The sequence below is a fragment of the Oncorhynchus keta genome, chromosome 26 (genome assembly GCF_023373465.1).
Source record: "Oncorhynchus keta strain PuntledgeMale-10-30-2019 chromosome 26, Oket_V2, whole genome shotgun sequence".
NCBI lineage: Eukaryota > Metazoa > Chordata > Actinopteri > Salmoniformes > Salmonidae > Oncorhynchus > Oncorhynchus keta.
This window is the reverse complement of record NC_068446.1, coordinates 41,680,315-41,698,177: the sequence shown is the minus strand read 5'-3', so window position 1 is coordinate 41,698,177 and position 17,863 is coordinate 41,680,315. Positions and strand designations below refer to the sequence as shown.

At 43.3% G+C, this 17,863-nt stretch overlaps 1 protein-coding gene across 1 annotated transcript; it reads left to right on the top strand.

Moving 5' to 3' along the window:
- The first annotated feature begins 1,698 nt into the window (after window positions 1-1,698).
- LOC118373229 (aquaporin-9-like) lies at window positions 1,699-16,703 on the top strand. The gene is made up of 6 exons (XM_052480895.1): window positions 1,699-1,864; window positions 3,229-3,355; window positions 4,712-4,849; window positions 6,130-6,248; window positions 10,773-10,990; window positions 16,151-16,703. The coding sequence occupies exons 1-6, from the start codon at window positions 1,763-1,765 to the stop codon at window positions 16,359-16,361; spliced, it is 915 nt and encodes a 304-aa protein (XP_052336855.1). The 5' UTR covers window positions 1,699-1,762; the 3' UTR covers window positions 16,362-16,703.
- The last annotated feature ends 1,160 nt before the right edge of the window (window positions 16,704-17,863 follow it).

Genomic DNA, 17,863 nt, shown 5'->3' with positions numbered 1-17,863 from the left:
GAAAGTTCTAATGTCATTATCCTTTTACCACTCTCATCCAGAACTTTCAATATCTATTTTACTAATTTTTGCCCCAAAATGCCTATTTTTTTTTACCCCCATGGTCTCACTCTGAGACATGCTGAATGGGTGTAGACTAGTGTCTGGTAGGGGTAGAGGACGTGGGAGTGTCTGGCAGGGGTGGAGGACGTGGGAGTGTCTGGTAGGGGTAGTGGATGTGGGAGTGTCTGGTAGGGGTAGAGGCCGTGGGAGTGTCTGGTAGGGGTAGAGGCCATGGGAGTGTCTGGTACGGGTAGTGGACGTGGGAGTGTCTGGTAGGGGTAGAGGCCGTGGGAGTGTCTGGTAGGGGTAGAGGCCGTGGGAGTGTCTGGTAGGGGTAGAGGCCGTGGGAGTGTCTGGTAGGGGTAGTGGACGTGGGAGTGTCTGGTAGGGGTAGTGGACGTGGGAGTGTCTGGTAAGGGTAGAGGCCGTGGGAGTGTCTGGTAGGGGTAGTGGATGTGGGAGTGTCTGGTAAGGGTAGAGGCCGTGGGAGTGTCTGGTAGGGGTAGAGGATGTGGGAGTGTCTGGTAGGGGTAGTGGATGTGGGAGTGTCTGGTAGGGGTAGAGGACGTGGGAGTGTCTGGTAGGGGTGGAGGAAGTGGGAGTGTCTGGTAGGGGTAGTGGGAGTGTCTGGTAGGGGTAGTGGGAGTGTCTGGTAGGGGTGGAGGATGTGGGAGTGTCTGGTAGGGGTAGTGGGAGTGTCTGGTACGGGTAGTGGGAGTGTCTGGTAGGGGTAGTGGGAGTGTCTGGTAGGGGTAGTGGATGTGGGAGTGTCTGGTAGGGGTAGTGTATGTGGGAGTGTCTGGTAGGGGTAGTGGGAGTGTCTGGTAGGGGTAGTGGGAGTGTCTGGTAGGGGTAGTGGATGTGGGAGTGTCTGGTAGGGGTAGTGGATGTGGGAGTGTCTGGTAGGGGTAGTGGATGTGGGAGTGTCTGGTAGGGGTAGTGGATGTGGGAGTGTCTGGTAGGGGTAGTGGGAGTGTCTGGTAGGGGTAGTGGATGTGGGAGTGTCTGGTAGGGGTAGAGGATGTGGGAGTGTCTGGTAGGGGTAGTGGATGTGGGAGTGTCTGGTAGGGGTAGTGGATGTGGGAGTGTCTGGTAGGGGTAGTGGATGTGGGAGTGTCTGGTAGGGGTAGTGGATGTGGGAGTGTCTGGTAGGGGTAGAGGATGTGGGAGTGTCTGGTAGGGGTAGAGGATGTGGGAGTGTCTGGTAGGGGTAGTGGATGTGGGAGTGTCTGGTAGGGGTAGTGGGAGTGTCTGGTAGGGGTAGTAGATGTGGGAGTGTCTGGTAGGGGTAGTGGATGTGGGAGTGTCTGGTAGGGGTAGAGGATGTGGGAGTGTCTGGTAGGGGTAGAGGATGTGGGAGTGTCTGGTAGGGGTAGTGGGAGTGTCTGGTAGGGGTAGTTGATGTGGGAGTGTCTGGTAGGGGTAGTGGATGTGGGAGTGTCTGGTAGTGGATGTGGGAGTGTCTGGTAGGGGTAGTGGATGTGGGAGTGTCTGGTAGAGGATGTGGGAGTGTCTGGTAGTGGATGTGGGAGTGTCTGGTAGGGGTAGTGGGAGTGTCTGGTAGGGGTAGTGGGAGTGTCTGGTAGGGGTAGTGGATGTGGGAGTGTCTGGTAGGGGTAGTGGGAGTGTCTGGAGGTGGGGAGGATCTAGCGATGCTCCAGAGACACTGTGAGACTGTTGGATAACTGTCAGTTTTGACAGCGCGTTGGCACGGTGATACATGGAGATGAAACACAGGAGAACTATGAGGCAACGCTATGCTCTGAAACATGGGATACTGAAGGAGTTCCTGGCTGAGTTCCTGGGGACTTTTATCTTGGTTGTAAGTACCGCTGGCTTCATATTCAATATGTGTTTTGGTGAGAAATTGCCTTACAAGGGCAATTTGTAACCCCTCAATATGAGTTATCTTATTGAGCAATTAAATTTAAAAAATATATGCTATTTCACGATTAAATTAGGATTATGATTCAATCAAGGGTCGGATTGTGATCAAATTAGGTTTATTTTTTATTTAACTAGGCAAGTCAGAACCAATTCTTATTTACAATGACAGTTTACCGGGGAACAGTGGGTTATTTGCCCTGTTCAGGAGCAGAATGACAGATTTTGACAGCTCTGGGATTTGATCTAGCAGCCTTTCAGTTACTGGCTCTAACCACTAGACTACCTGCCACCCCAATTAGGTTAGGGATATAATTAAATTAGGGTTAGGATTATGAATATGATTAAATTAGGGTTAGGATTATGATTAAATTAGGATTAGGATTATGTTTAAATTAGGTTTAGGATTAGGGTTAGTAAAGTGAGTAAAGTGTAATCAGAATTAATTCAAACAAACCAAATGTAACTGATAGTATTATACTGAATGGGATTCATGTCTATTTGCTTGGCTAGACATGGACTAACTTCTTCCCTCTCCCTCTCTTCTTCCCTCTCCCTCTCTTCCTGCTCTTCTTCACCTCTCTTCCCTCTTCTCTCTTCTTCCCTCTCCCTCTCTTCCCTCTCTTCTTCCCTCTCTTCCTTTCTTCCCTCTCTCTTCCCTCTCTTCTTCCCTCTCCCTCTCTTCCCTCTCTTCTTCCCTCTCTTCCTTTCTTACCTCTCTCTTCCCTCTCTTCTTCCCTCTCTCTCTTCCCGCTCTTCTTCCCTATTCTCTCTTCTTCCCTCTCTCTCTTCCCTCTCTTCTTCCCGCTCTTCTTCCCTCTCTCTCTTCTACCCTCTCTTCTTCCCTCTCTTCTTCTTCCCTCTCTTCCCTCTCTTCTTCCCTCTCCCTCTCTTCTCTCTCTTCTTCCCTCTCTTCTTCCCTCTCCCTCTCTTCCCTCTCTTCTTCCCTCTCTTCTTCCCTCTCTTCTTCTTCCCTCTCTTCCCTCTCTTCTTCCCTCTCTTCTTCCCTCTCCCTCTCTTCCCTCTCTTCTTCCCTCTCTTCTTCCTTCTCCCTCTCTTCCCTCTCTTCTTCTTCCCTCTCCCTCTCTTCCCTCTCCCTCTCTTCCCCCTCCCTCTCTTCCCTCTCTTCTTCCCTCTCTTCTTCTTCCCTCTCTTCCCTCTCTTCTTCCCTCTCTTCTTCCCTCTCCCTCTCTTCCCTCTCTTCTTCCCTCTCTTCTTCCTTCTCCCTCTCTTCCCTCTCTTCTTCTTCCCTCTCTTCTTCCCTCTCTTCTTCCCTGTCCCTCTCCTCATCTCCTGTGTTAGTTGTTTGGCGTTGGGTCTGTTGCTCAGACGGTCCTGAGTCGTAATGCCATGGGGGAGACTCTCACCATCCATATAGGCTTCTCTGTAGGACTGATGATGGCAGTGTACGTGGCCGGAGGAGTGTCAGGTAATTATCATATCACACTATAATAACCACACTACAATTGAGTTTAAGGTAATTATCATATCACATTATAACAATCATACTACAATTGAGTGCGTTTAAAAATATACTTTAAAAAAAGAAGAAGCCTGTTCTGAAGCAACGGTGCATTGTTAATGTGACAAACTCTCTCTGCCGGTTTGCCAGAGTTTAATGCTGCACTAAAGCTGTATCAAAGATGTCTACCTCCCAGTGAAATTATCAGCCAACCTAATACATGGCCGAATGAGGTACAGACAAAAACAGAAAAAGATTCACAATGCATTTGTACTATTATGTAATGAATGGTGTTTTGTTATTAATTGGAGTTTGCAGAGATCAATACCTATTCAAATTAGATATCGGAGAGGGATGCCATCTCAATTAAACCAATAGTTTTTTTTTTTTTTAAGTTCCTGGAACCTACTGTACACACACACACACACACACACACACACACACACACACACACACACACACACACACACACACACACACACACACACACACACACACACACACACACACACACACACAGGAGTCTTACTGAAGTGAAACGTTAAGACATTTTAATTGTTTGATGATAACATTGTAACACGCCGAGGCGTTCCTTTAGAGTAATTTAGTTCATGTGACAACATTAAACACCCCCCGCTGCACCCTGTCAACAGTCATGTTGTCACCTCACGTTCTAGACCGATGCAGAACGTGCCAGCTCCTGTTCACAGTTAATACATCTGAACTAGCGATTGATTTCTCACCCATTGCCCTGTTGTGTTCCAGCCCCATCCAGGCCATTCATAACCTCGGGCAGTAAATGTCCTACAAACTCCATTGATCTATGACAGAGACCTATCTCTCGGCTGATTGTGAATACAACACGTAGTGACACAGAGAGGGATTGAAAACGGGATAAATTGCCCACAACAACAGTAACATCATGCAGGTTTAAGATCACGCTCATGCATTTTAAATATTGTGAAAAGAGACAGGGAGTATAGCTGGTCTTAATGTATGTCACTTAGCAGTAATTTTAGCCGTTGGAATTACGTTAAAGTGAGAGCATGTATCTGTAATATGTCTCTTCATCTAATAGTGTAGATGGCTATCTTTCCAACCTCCCCACCCTCTCTCCTCTTTTCACTGGCTCATTCTCAATTCGTCCTTGCGTCATTTCTCCCATCCTTTCTCCTCGCCTCCTTCTCAAAGAAGATCTGAGGGGGAAGAACCTTTTGACCTTCCTCAATATGGTTGAGAAGGAGGCAAGGCGATAGGATGGGGAGGAATCACAGGAAGAATCGTTGAGATAGAGCCATCACCTGGCTCTCTCTTCTCTCCCAGGAGCCCATGTGAACCCTGCTGTCTCCTTGGCCATGGTGATCCTGGGAAAACTCAAGTTCTATAAATTCCCTGTCTATGTCATCGCTCAGTTCCTTGGTGCTTTCTCTGGAGCTGCTGCAGTGTTTGGGCTGTATTATGGTGAGTAGTGTGGCCATGTCTGCATTCTGTTACGGACATCGAAAGTAAATAACAGGAGTTGGACAGTAGAATAAGCCAATCAAAAAAAGGGAATGTCTGCTCACTGTTTTGCTGCTCCCAAATGCGATTATTCAATAAAAGTTTACTGTGATACAACAAACAATACGTTGCTGCATTCTGCGATCACCACGGTGATCTGTTGCTGCATTCTGCGATTACCACGGGGATCTGTTGCTGCATTCTGCGATCACCACGGTGATCTGTTGCTGCATTCTGCGATCACCACGGTGATCTGTTGCTGCATTCTGCGATCACCACGGGGATCTGTTGCTGCATTCTGCGATCACCACGGTGATCTGTTGCTGCATTCTGCGATCACCACTGGGATCTGTTGCTGCATTTTGCGATCACCACGGGGATCTGTTGCTGCATTCTGCGATCACCACGGTGATCTGTTGCTGCATTCTGCGATCACCACGGGGATCTGTTGCTGCATTCTGCGATCACCACGGTGATCTGTTGCTGCATTTTGCGATCACCACGGGGATCTGTTGCTGCATTCTGCGATCACCACGGGGATCTGTTGCTGCATTCTGCGATCACCATGGTGATCTGTTGCTGCATTCTGCGTTCACCACGGTGATCTGTTGCTGCATTCTGCGATCACCACGGGGATCTGTTGCTGCATTCTGCGATCACCATGGTGATCTGTTTCTGCGTTCACCACGTGATCTGTTTCTGCAGAGTTGTTGATGGCCAACAGATTGCACATGTTTAAAAGCCTTGGGGCGAATTGTAACAAATCAGGTCAACTGGCTTAACTCATATTCCCTGGCAAACAAACACATTTTACATGTTTGTTATGAACAACCAATGTTATGAACTGTTGTTATGAACTGCTGTTATGAACTGTTGTTATGAACTGCTGTTATGAACTGTTATGAACTGCTGTTATGAACTTCTGTTATGAACTGCTATTATGAACTGCTGTTATGAACTGTTATGAACTGCTGTTATGAACTGTTATGAACTGCTGTTATGAACTTCTGTTATGAACTGCTGTTATGAACTGCTGTTATGAACTTCTGTTATGAACTTCTGCTATGATCTGTTGTTATGAACTGCTGTTATGAACTGCTATCCCGCTTTCTAACCGAGGTGCAATAGAAGATCGACTTGTGAAGCAAACGTCCACCGTCTTGTCAATGTGTGCTGTTTATCTTTTCGTCTTCTGAATGGCTAAGTTTTGTTTTCTAACTGTGACATTGTCATCCATGTAGATGCGTTCATGGACTTCACCAATGGGATTTTATCAGTGACTGGTATTAACGCCACCGGTCACATCTTTGCCTCTTACCCTGCCAGGTCCCTAACCATCCTCGGAGGCATCATAGACCAGGTAAGTGTGTGTGTGTGTGTGTGTGTGTGTGTGTGTGTGTGTGTGTATGTTGCATCCTATTGTGCCAGGTCTCTGACCATCCTCGGAGGCATCATAGACCAGGTAAGTGTGTGTGTGTCTGTGTATGTTGCATCCTATTGTGCCAGGTCTCTGACCATCGTAGATGGCCTCATAGATCAGGTGAGACGAGGTTAAGGGTCAGGATGAGAGAGACCAAGGGGGAGAGAGACCAGGGGGGGAGAGAAACCGGGAAGAGGGGGGACCGGGGAAGAGGGAGACCAGGGGGAGAGACCAGTATCATGTTCATTAAGCACCACACAGATGAAAAGGCTCTGAGGGACTACCTACCTACCACCTACACATTTTTGTTTTTTTTGTTGCAAAAAAAATGTCCGTTGCGTTCCTTAATGAACACCACCTAGGCAAACCAGGCGAGACGAAATCAAGGGGTCGAGAGGAGAGACGACCCCTCTGGTACTCCAGTCTGCTCTAGTTACCAGTAGTTACACAATGTTTTATCAGAGTTAGCCATTAAACCTTTACATCCCCAGTTCTCTGGGACATGTTGCTAATGCAAATTGATTGTCCCACTTTCCTACACATCACATCCCCTCGTTAGCTGGGGTTTTGGGGCCAATGACCCTTGTTCTGATGTTCACACTTACCTACTTAAAACACGTTAACATCAACACAGACACAACACTGTGACAGTCACAATGGTGTTATATCCTGTCTTAGACAGTCAGTCATGATGGAGTTATATCCTGTCTTAGACAGTCAGTCATGATGATGTTATATCCTGTCTTAGACAGTCAGTCATGATGATGTTGTATCCTGTCTTAGACAGTCAGTCATGATGATGTTATATCCTGTCTTAGACAGTCAGTCATGATGGTGTTATATCCTGTCTTAGACAGTCAGTCACAATGGTGTTATATCCTGTCTTAGACAGTCAGTCACAATGGTGTTATATCCTGTCTTAGACAGTCAGTCATGATGGTGTTGTATCCTGTCTTAGACAGTCAGTCATGATGATGTTATATCCTGTCTTGGACAGTCAGTCACAATGGTGTTATATCCTGTCTTAGACAGTCAGTCATGATGGAGTTATATCCTGTCTTAGACAGTCAGTCATGATGGAGTTATATCCTGTCTTAGACAGTCAGTCATGATGATGTTATATCCTGTCTTAGACAGTCAGTCATGATGATGTTATATCCTGTCTTAGACAGTCAGTCATGATGGAGTTATATCCTGTCTTAGACAGTCAGTCATGATGATGTTATATCCTGTCTTAGACAGTCAGTCATGATGATGTTATATCCTGTCTTAGACAGTCAGTCATGATGGTGTTATATCCTGTCTTAGACAGTCAGTCATGATGATGTTATATCCTGTCTTAGACAGTCAGTCATGATGATGTTATATCCTGTCTTAGACAGTCAGTCATGATGATGTTATATCCTGTCTTAGACAGTCAGTCATGATGGTGTTGCATCCTGTCTTAGACAGTCAGTCATGATGATGTTATATCCTGTCTTAGACAGTCAGTCATGATGGTGTTATATCCTGTCTTAGACAGTCAGTCATGATGATGTTATATCCTGTCTTAGACAGTCAGTCATGATGATGTTATATCCTGTCTTAGACAGTCAGTCATGATGGTGTTATATCCTGTCTTAGACAGTCAGTCACAATGGTGTTATATCCTGTCTTAGACAGTCAGTCACAATGGTGTTATATCCTGTCTTAGACAGTCAGTCATGATGGTGTTGTATCCTGTCTTAGACAGTCAGTCATGATGATGTTATATCCTGTCTTGGACAGTCAGTCACAATGGTGTTATATCCTGTCTTAGACAGTCAGTCATGATGGAGTTATATCCTGTCTTAGACAGTCAGTCATGATGGAGTTATATCCTGTCTTAGACAGTCAGTCATGATGGTGTTATATCCTGTCTTAGACAGTCAGTCATGATGGAGTTATATCCTGTCTTAGACAGTCAGTCATGATGGTGTTATATCCTGTCCTCAGAATAACATTACATTCTCACAACAAATATAAAGAATAACATTATTCTCCCGACAAATATAAAGAATAACATTATTCTCCCAACAAATATAAAGAATAACATTATTCTCCCAACAAATATAAAGAATAACATTATTCTCCCGACAAATATAAAGAATAACATTATTCTCCCAACAAATATAAAGAATAACATTATTCTCACAACAAATATAAAGAATAACATTATTCTCACAACAAATATAAAGAATAACATTATGTTCTCCCAACAAATATAAAGAATAACATTATTCTCCCAACAAATATAAAGAATAACATTATTCTCCCAACAAATATAAAGAATAACATTATTCTCCCAACAAATATAAAGAATAACATTATTCTCACAACAAATATAAAGAATAACATTATTCCCCCAACAAATATATATTTAAATGTTACATTTTTATATAACTAGGCAAGTCAGTTAATAAAAAAATATTATTTACAATGACGGCCGACCCCGCCCAAACCCTAACTCGGCCAAACCCTAACTCGGCCAAACCCTAACTCGGCCAAACCCTAACTCGGCCAAACCCTAACTCGGCCAAACCCTAACTCGGCCAAACCCTAACTCGGCCAAACCTGGACGACACTGGGCAAATTGTGCACCGCCCTATGGGATGTGATGCAGCCTGGATGAAGAATAACATTATGTTCTCCCAACAAATATAAAGAATAACATTATGTTCTCCCAACAAATATAAAGAATAACATTATGTTCTCCCAACAAATATAAAGAATAACATTATGTTCTCCCAACAAATATAAAGAATAACATTATGTTCTCCCAACAAATATAAAGAATAACATTATGTTCTCCCAACAAATATAAAGAATAACATTTCAACAATTTTCTTTATATCCTGCTAGAATATTAAAAATAAATGAAAATATCACCAGGTATTACTGAATGTCCTTTTATTTAAATGATCAATCAGGGTCCATTTCCTTCCTGAATTGACTAAATTGAAATGTAATTGACCCAATGCTGTTGTCAACAATAAAATTATTTTTTAAATCATCTTACCACGGAGATTTTTTAACCCAGAGGCGCAACATTGAGCGTTTTCCGAAACAGACCAAGCAGACCAGACCGGGGTTTTAGAAGTCAATGAGAGAAGTGAAAAGCTCTTCCTTAATCATTAATTATTTTTTTTAAATCTAAAGGAACAACCAAGATTGGAGTCAATGTCTTCAGTAGTTGTACATGTTATTACTACAACCTCGTGAAAGTGACAAACTGATACATTTTTTTATTTTTCTTCAAAAACAACTTTATATCGAAGAAGTGCCTTTTAATTTGACGGCCTTCACATGCACAGTTCATCGTGAGATGACCGTTAGCCTCGATCACATGAGTTTAGCTAGCCAATGTCGCTATGACATCTCCGACAAGCGTGAACAGGGCTTCTGCCCATCTTCATACTGTATTCTTTGATTGTACTCTCCAGGAAGCAGGAACAGGGATCCTGCCCATCTTCATACTGTATTCTTTGATTGTACTCTCCAGGAAGCAGGAACAGGGATCCTGCCCATCTTCATACTGTATTCTTTGATTGTACTCTCCAGGCAGCGTGAACAGGGATTCTGCCCATCTTCATAATGTATTCTTTGATTGTACTCTCCAGGAAGCAGGAACAGGGATCCTGCCCATCTTCATACTGTATTCTTTGATTGTACTCTCCAGGAAGCAGGAACAGGGATCCTGCCCATCTTCATACTGTATTCTTTGATTGTACTCTCCAGGAAGCAGGAACAGGGATCCTGCCCATCTTCATACTGTATTCTTTGATTGTACTCTCCAGGCAGCGTGAACAGGGATTCTGCCCATCTTCATACTGTATTCTTTGATTGTACTCTCCAGGAAGCAGGAACAGGGATTCTGCCCATCTTCATACTGTATTCTTTGATTGTACTCTCCAGGAAGCAGGAACAGGGATCCTGCCCATCTTCATAATGTATTCTTTGATTGTACTCTCCAGGAAGCAGGAACAGGGATCCTGCCCATCTTCATAATGTATTCTTTGATTGTACTCTCCAGGAAGCAGGAACAGGGATCCTGCCCATCTTCATAATGTATTCTTTGATTGTACTCTCCAGGCAGCGTGAACAGGGATCCTGCCCATCTTCATAATGTATTCTTTGATTGTACTCTCCAGGAAGCAGGAACAGGGATCCTGCCCATCTTCATAATGTATTCTTTGATTGTACTCTCCAGGAAGCAGGAACAGGGATCCTGCCCATCTTCATAATGTATTCTTTGATTGTACTCTCCAGGAAGCAGGAACAGGGATCCTGCCCATCTTCATAATGTATTCTTTGATTGTACTCTCCAGGAAGCAGGAACAGGGATTCTGCCCATCTTCATAATGTATTCTTTGATTGTACTCTCCAGGAAGCAGGAACAGGGATCCTGCCCATCTTCATAATGTATTCTTTGATTGTACTTTCCAGGCAGCAGGAACAGGCATGCTGGTGTTGTGTATCCTGGCCATCAGCGATGGAAAGAACATCGGCGCCCCTAGAGGCATGGAGCCACTGTGCATCGGCCTGATCATCATGGCTATCGGAGTGTCCATGGGGCTGAACTGTGGGTATCCCCTCAACCCTGCCAGGGACCTGGGCCCACGACTCTTTACTGCTGTAGCAGGCTGGGGTTGGGAGGTGTTCAGGTAACTCATAATATAATACTGTATAATATAATATATGCGGCTAAGATTAGAGGTAAGTACCACCTCAACCCTGCCAGACATCCGGGTCACGGCACTTCACTGCAGTAGCAGACTGGGGAGTCTTCAGGTAACTCATATAGAAGGGTTCAGGTAACTCATATAGAAGGGTTCAGGTAACTCATATAGAAGGGTTCAGGTAACTCATATAGAAGGGTTCAGGTAACTCATATAGAAGGGTTCAGGTAACTCATATAGAAGGGTTCAGGTAACTCATATAGAAGGGTTCAGGTAACTCATACAGAAGGGTTCAGGTAACTCATATAGAAGGGTTCAGGTAACTCATATAGAAGGGTTTGGGTAACTCATATAGAAGGGTTCAGGTAACTCATATAGAAGTGTTCAGGTAACTCATGTCGATCAAAGACTAGACCAGTGTTTCACAACCTTCTAGTTCCACTTACTGGATCTATTCCAAAAAGTAGCTTGGTTATTAGTTGACCGTTTTAGTCAAATCGTCCTTTGATTGTCTGGTATTGATAGGTGAAAAAAAACAACCGTGTGTTGATTGGTGTTATATAACCTCACATGCATAGCAACACATCACAACACATCACATGCAGTCAATGTTAGCTAATTATCTGTTGTCATGCTCTGTGCTAACCCCCTTGGGTTGCCTACTATTGAATTGTACTTGGATTCCTTTAATTGAACTTTAAAAGCATTGGAGCTTGGAAAGTAGACTGAGATTTCAATTATAATGGTGCTGTAAAAAACAAACAGTTGGCGTTTTGGATAATTCTGTGACGGCTGCATTTAGACGCACTTATGGTGCATTTAGACGCACTTATGGTGCATTTAGACGCACTTATGGTGCATTTAGACGCACTTATAGTGCATTTAGACGCACTTATGGTGCATTTAGACGCACTTATGGTGCATTTAGACGCACTTATGGTGCATTTAGACGCACTTATGGTGCATTTAGACGCACTTATGGTGCATTTAGACGCACTTATGGTGCATTTAGACGCACTTATGGTGCATTTAGACACACTTATAGTGCATTTAGACACACTTATAGTGCATTTAGACACACTTATAGTGCATTTAGACGCACTTATAGTGCATTTAGACGCACTTATAGTGCATTTAGACGCACTTAAAGTGCATTTAGACGCACTTATAGTGCATTTAGACGCACTTATAGTGCATTTAGACGCACTTATAGTGCATTTAGACACACTTATAGTGCATTTAGACCCTTTAACTTTTTCCACATTTTATGACGTTACAGCCTTATTCTAAAATGGATTAAAACATAAATTGTTTTTACCCTCAATCTCCGCACAATACCCCATAATGACAAAGCGAAAACAGGTTTTTCGAAATGTTTGCAAATGTATTACAAATAAACAGAAATGCCTTATTTACATCCGTAAGTATTCTGACCCTTTGCTATGAGACACAACATGGAGCTCTGGTGCATCCCGTTGTCATTGATCATCCGTTAGACGTTTCTACAAGTTGATCCAGGTCCACCTGTGGTAAATGAAATTGATTGGACATGATTTGGAAAGGCACACACCTGTCTATATAAGGTCTCACAGTTGACAGTGCATGTCAAAGTAAAAAAAACAAGCCGTGAGGTCGAAGGAATGTTCCATAGAGCGCCGAGACAGGATTGTGTCGAGGCACAGATCTGGGGAAAGGTTGCAAAACAGTTCTGCAGCATTGAAGGTCAACAAACAACACAGTGGCCTCCATCGTTCTTAAATTAAGGATCGGACCCTTTTTTCCACCTAAAATTACATACCCAAAACTAACTGTCTGTAGCTCAGGACCTGAAATAAAGACACATTTCCTTATATTTTTGATACTATTTTTATTTTATTTAACCAGGCAAGTCAGTTAAGAACAAATTCTTATTTTTATTGACGGCCTAGGAACAGTGGGTTAACTGCCTGTTCAGGGGCAGAACGACAGATTTGTACCTTGTCAGCTTGGGGGTTTGAACTTGCAACCTTCCGGTTACTAGTCCAACGCTCTAACCACTAGGCTACCCTGCCACCTCTACACTCTAACCACTAGGCTACACTGCCACCTCTACACTCTAACCACTAGGCTACCACTAGGTTCACTTTGAAGTTTATGGAAATGTAAAATGAATATAGGATACACATTAGATCTGGTAAAAGATAATACAAACAAAAAAAACATGAGTTTATATATATATCCCTTCATCTTTGAAATGCAAGAGAAAGGCCACACATTCAGATAGGAGTCTAAGTGTAATTTAGATTTTGGCCAACAGATGGCAGCAGGGTGTATGCAAAGTTTCAGACTGATCCAGTAAATAAATACAACACTGCACAGTATTTTGTGTCAAGTCTGCCAGGAGTTTGCCCAAATGTGCCGAATTGGTCAATTGATACATTTTCAAGTATATACAGTTGAAGTCGGAAGTTGACATACACTTAGGTTGGAATCATTAAAACTTGTTTTTCAACCACTCCACAAATTTCTTGTCAACAAACTATAATTTTGGCAAGTCGGTTAGGACATCTACTTTGTGCATGACACATGTCATTTTTCCAACAATTGTTTACAGACAGATTATTTCACTTATAATTCACTGTCTCACAATTCCAGTGGGTCAGAAGTTTACATACACTAAGTTGACTGTGCCTTTAAACAGCTTGGAAATTCCAGAAAATGGCTTTCGAAGCTTCTGATAGGCTAATTGACATCATTTGAGTCAATTGGAGGTGTACCTGTGGATGTATTTCAAGGCCTACCTTCAAACTCAGTGCCTCTTTGCTTGACATCATGGGAAAATCTAAAGAAATCAGCTAAGACCTCAGAAAAACATTGTAGACCTCCACAAGTCTGTTTTATCCTTCAAAACGCCTGAAGGTACCACGTTCATCTGTACAAACAATAGTACGCAAGTATAAACACCATGGGACCACGAAGCCGTCATACCGCTCAGGAAGGAGACGTGTTCTGTCTCCTGGAGACGAATGTACATTGATGCGAAAGTGCAAATCGATCCCAGAACAACAGCAAAGGACCTTGTGAAGATGCTGGAGGAAACGGGTACAAAAGTATCTATATCCACAGTAAAACAAGTCCTATATCGACATAACCTGAAAGGTCTCTCAGTAAGGAAGAAGCAACTGCTTCAAAACCACCATAAAAAAGCCAGACTATGGTTTGCAACTGCACATGGGGACAAAGATCATACTTTTTGGAGAAATGTCCTCTGGTCTGATGAAACAAAAATATAACTGTTTGGCCATAATGACCATCGTGATGTTTGGAGGAAAAAGGGGAACGCTTGCAAGCCGAAGAACACCATCCCAACCATGAAGCACGGGGGTGGCAGCATCATGTTGTGGGGGTGCTTTGCTGCAGGAGGGACTGGTGCACTTCATAAAATAGATGGCATCATGAGGCAGGAAAAGTATGTGGATATATTGAAGCAACATCTCAAGACATCAGTCAGAAAGTTAAAGCTTGGTCGCCAATGGGTCTTCCAAATGGACAATGACCCCAAGCATACTTCCAAAGTTGTGGCAAAATGGCTTAAGGACAAAGTCAAGGTATTGGCGTGGCCATCACAAAGCCCTGACCTCAATCCTATAGAAAATTTGTGGGCAGAACTGAAAAAGCGTGTGCGAGCAAGGAGGCCTACAAACCTGACTCAGTTACACCAGCTCTGTAAGGAGGAATGGGCCAAAATTCACCCAACTTATTGCGGGAAGCTTCTGGAAGGCAACCCGAAACATTTGACCCAAGTTAAACAATTTAAAGGCAATAATACCAAATACTAATTGAGTGTATGTAAACTTCTGACCCACTAGGAATGTGATGAAATAAATAAAAGCTGAAATAAATCATTCTCTGAACTATTGTTCTGACATTTCACATTCAGGAATTGTGAAAAACTAAGTTTAGATGTGTTTGGCTGAGGTGTATGTAAACTTCCAACTGTACATTCTACAGACCCCACTGAGTATAACCTACAATACTTTCCAGAGTTCCTCTGTGGAGATGGGAGAACCTTCCCAGAAGGACAACCATCTCTGCAGAACTCCACCAATCAGGCCTTTATGGTAGAGTAGCCAGATGGAAGCTACTCACTCCTCAGTAAAAGGCACATGACAGCCTTTCTTGGAGTTTGCCTAAAGGCACCTAAAGGACTCTCAGACCATGAAAAACAAAATTCTCTGGTCTGATGAAACCCATATGTAACTCTTTGGCCTGAATGCCAAGTGTCACGCATGGAGGAAACCTGGAACCATCCCCACGGTGAAGCAAGGTGGTGGCAGCATCATGCTGTGGGGATGTTTTTCAGTGGCAGGTACTGGCAGACAAGTCAGGATTGAGAGAAAGAAGAACAGAGCAAAGTAAAGAGAGATCCTTGATGAAAACCTGCTCCAGAGTGCTCAGGACCTCAGACTGGGGCAAAGGTTCACCTTCCAACAGGACAATGACCCTAAGCACACAGCCAAGACAACGCAGGAGTGGCTTCAGGACAAGTCTCTGAATATCCTCGAGTGGCCCGGCCAGAACCCGGACTTGAACATGATCGGATATCTCTGGAGAGACCCTGAAAATAGCTGTGCAGCGACGCTCCCCATCCAACCTGTCAAAGCTTCAGAAGATTTGCCAAGAAGAAATTAGGAGAAACTCATAAAATACATGTGTGCCAAGCTTGTAGCGTCATACCCAAGAAGACTCAAGGCTGTAATCACTGCCAAAGGGTGCTTTAATCTACTTATGTAAATGTCCTATTTCATATTTTTATTTTTAATACATTTGCAAAGATTTAAAAAACTGTTTTTGCTTTGTCACTATGGGGTGTTGTGTGTAGATTTGATGAGGGGGGAAAAAAATATTTAATCAATTTTAGAATAAGGCTGTAATGTAACAACATGTGTAAAAAGTCAAGGGGTCTGAATACTTTCCGAGTGCCCTGTACAAGGCTTAACAAAGTATTTATAAGTGTGGCTAGACGCGTCACAGCATTATCCAGAAGGACAGCTGGATAATGTGTTCTTATACCTTTGTCTATTGCATGTGTTATGTGTTCTTGTAATGTGTGTGTGTGTATATATATATGTGTGTGTGTGTGTGTGTGTGCCTACCTATACACAGCACTTCAGACTACTGGTGGTGGGTCCCGGTGGCGGGGCCAATGATAGGAGGCGTGGTCGGGGCTCTGGTCTACTTCCTGTTCATCGAGATGCATCACAAACAGCCTGAGAAACCCCACGAGGAGGAAGAGGAGGAGGACGAAGAGGAGGAAGAAGATCTGGAGGAGGACAGCAGTCTTAAGGACAAATATGAGATGATTACCATGAGTTAAAGAGTCAGAGAGATTCATTCACTTGTCAAGGACTTTAAAAGAAAATGTCTGTCTGTCTGGTTCAGATCAATGTTACTGTAAAGTCAATCAGGAGAGGAATGTCATGTTGGGAGCCAAACACACACACACACACACACACACACACACACACACACACACACACACACACACACACACACACACACACACACACACACACACACACACACACACACACACACACACACACACACACACACACACACACACACACACACACACCAAGGACTGGCTTGCTCTCTCAGTGTGCTATGGTGAAACCCTGTGGTAGAGGGAGTAGAAGAGTTATAGCCTGTTATTACACGCCTTTAGTAACCAGACTGGTGTGCTACTTATGAGTGAAGGATCAGAGTACGGTTTATAGCCTGTTATTACATGTCATAGCCTTTAGTAACCAGACCGGTATGCTACGTATGAGTGAAGGATCAGAGTACGGTTTATAGCCTGTTATTACATGTCATAGCCTTTAGTAACCAGACCGGTATGCTACGTATGAGTGAAGGATCAGAGTACGGTTTATAGCCTGTTATTACATGTCATAGCCTTTAGTAACCAGACCGGTATGCTACGTATGAGTGAAGGATCAGAGTACGGTTTATAGCCTGTTATTACATGTCATAGCCTTTAGTAACCAGACCGGTATGCTACGTATGAGTGAAGGATCAGAGTACAAGGCCTTTTAGCCCACTGCTGATGGGCGCTCCAATAGTCAGTCTAGATGGAGAAACCCTGTAGAACCGCTTATTGTTACTGTTTAAATAGGTAAAGATACAGAATGGTTAGTTCATAATTATGTGCTTATATGTAGCAATCCGCAACACTGGAAAAGTAATATTATGTATATATAATATTTCACCCCTTATGATTCCATTTGGACTACTCCTCTGTCAGGTTTATGTAAATGAGATTCCATTTGGACTACACCTCTGTCAGGTTTATGTAAATGAGATTCCATTTGGACTACACCTCTGTCAGGTTTATGTAAATGAGATTCCATTTGGACTACACCTCTGTCAGGTTTATGTAAATGAGATTCCATTTGGACTACACCTCTGTCAGGTTTATGTAAATGAGATTCCATTTGGACTACACCTCTGTCAGGTTTATGTAAATGAGATTCCATTTGGACTACACCTCTGTCAGGTTTATGTAAATGAGATTCCATTTGGACTACACCTCTGTCAGGTTTATGTAAATGAGATTCCATTTGGACTACACCTCTGTCAGGTTTATGTAAATGAGATTCCATTTGGACTACACCTGTCAGTTTTATGTAAATGAGATTCCATTTGGACTACACCTGTCCGTTTTATGTAAATGAGATTCCATTTGGACTACACCTGTCAGTTTTATGTAAATGAGATTCCATTTGGACTACACCTGTCCGTTTTATGTAAATGAGATTCCATTTGGACTACACATGTCAGTTTTATGTAAATGAGATCCATGCAGACAATTAACCC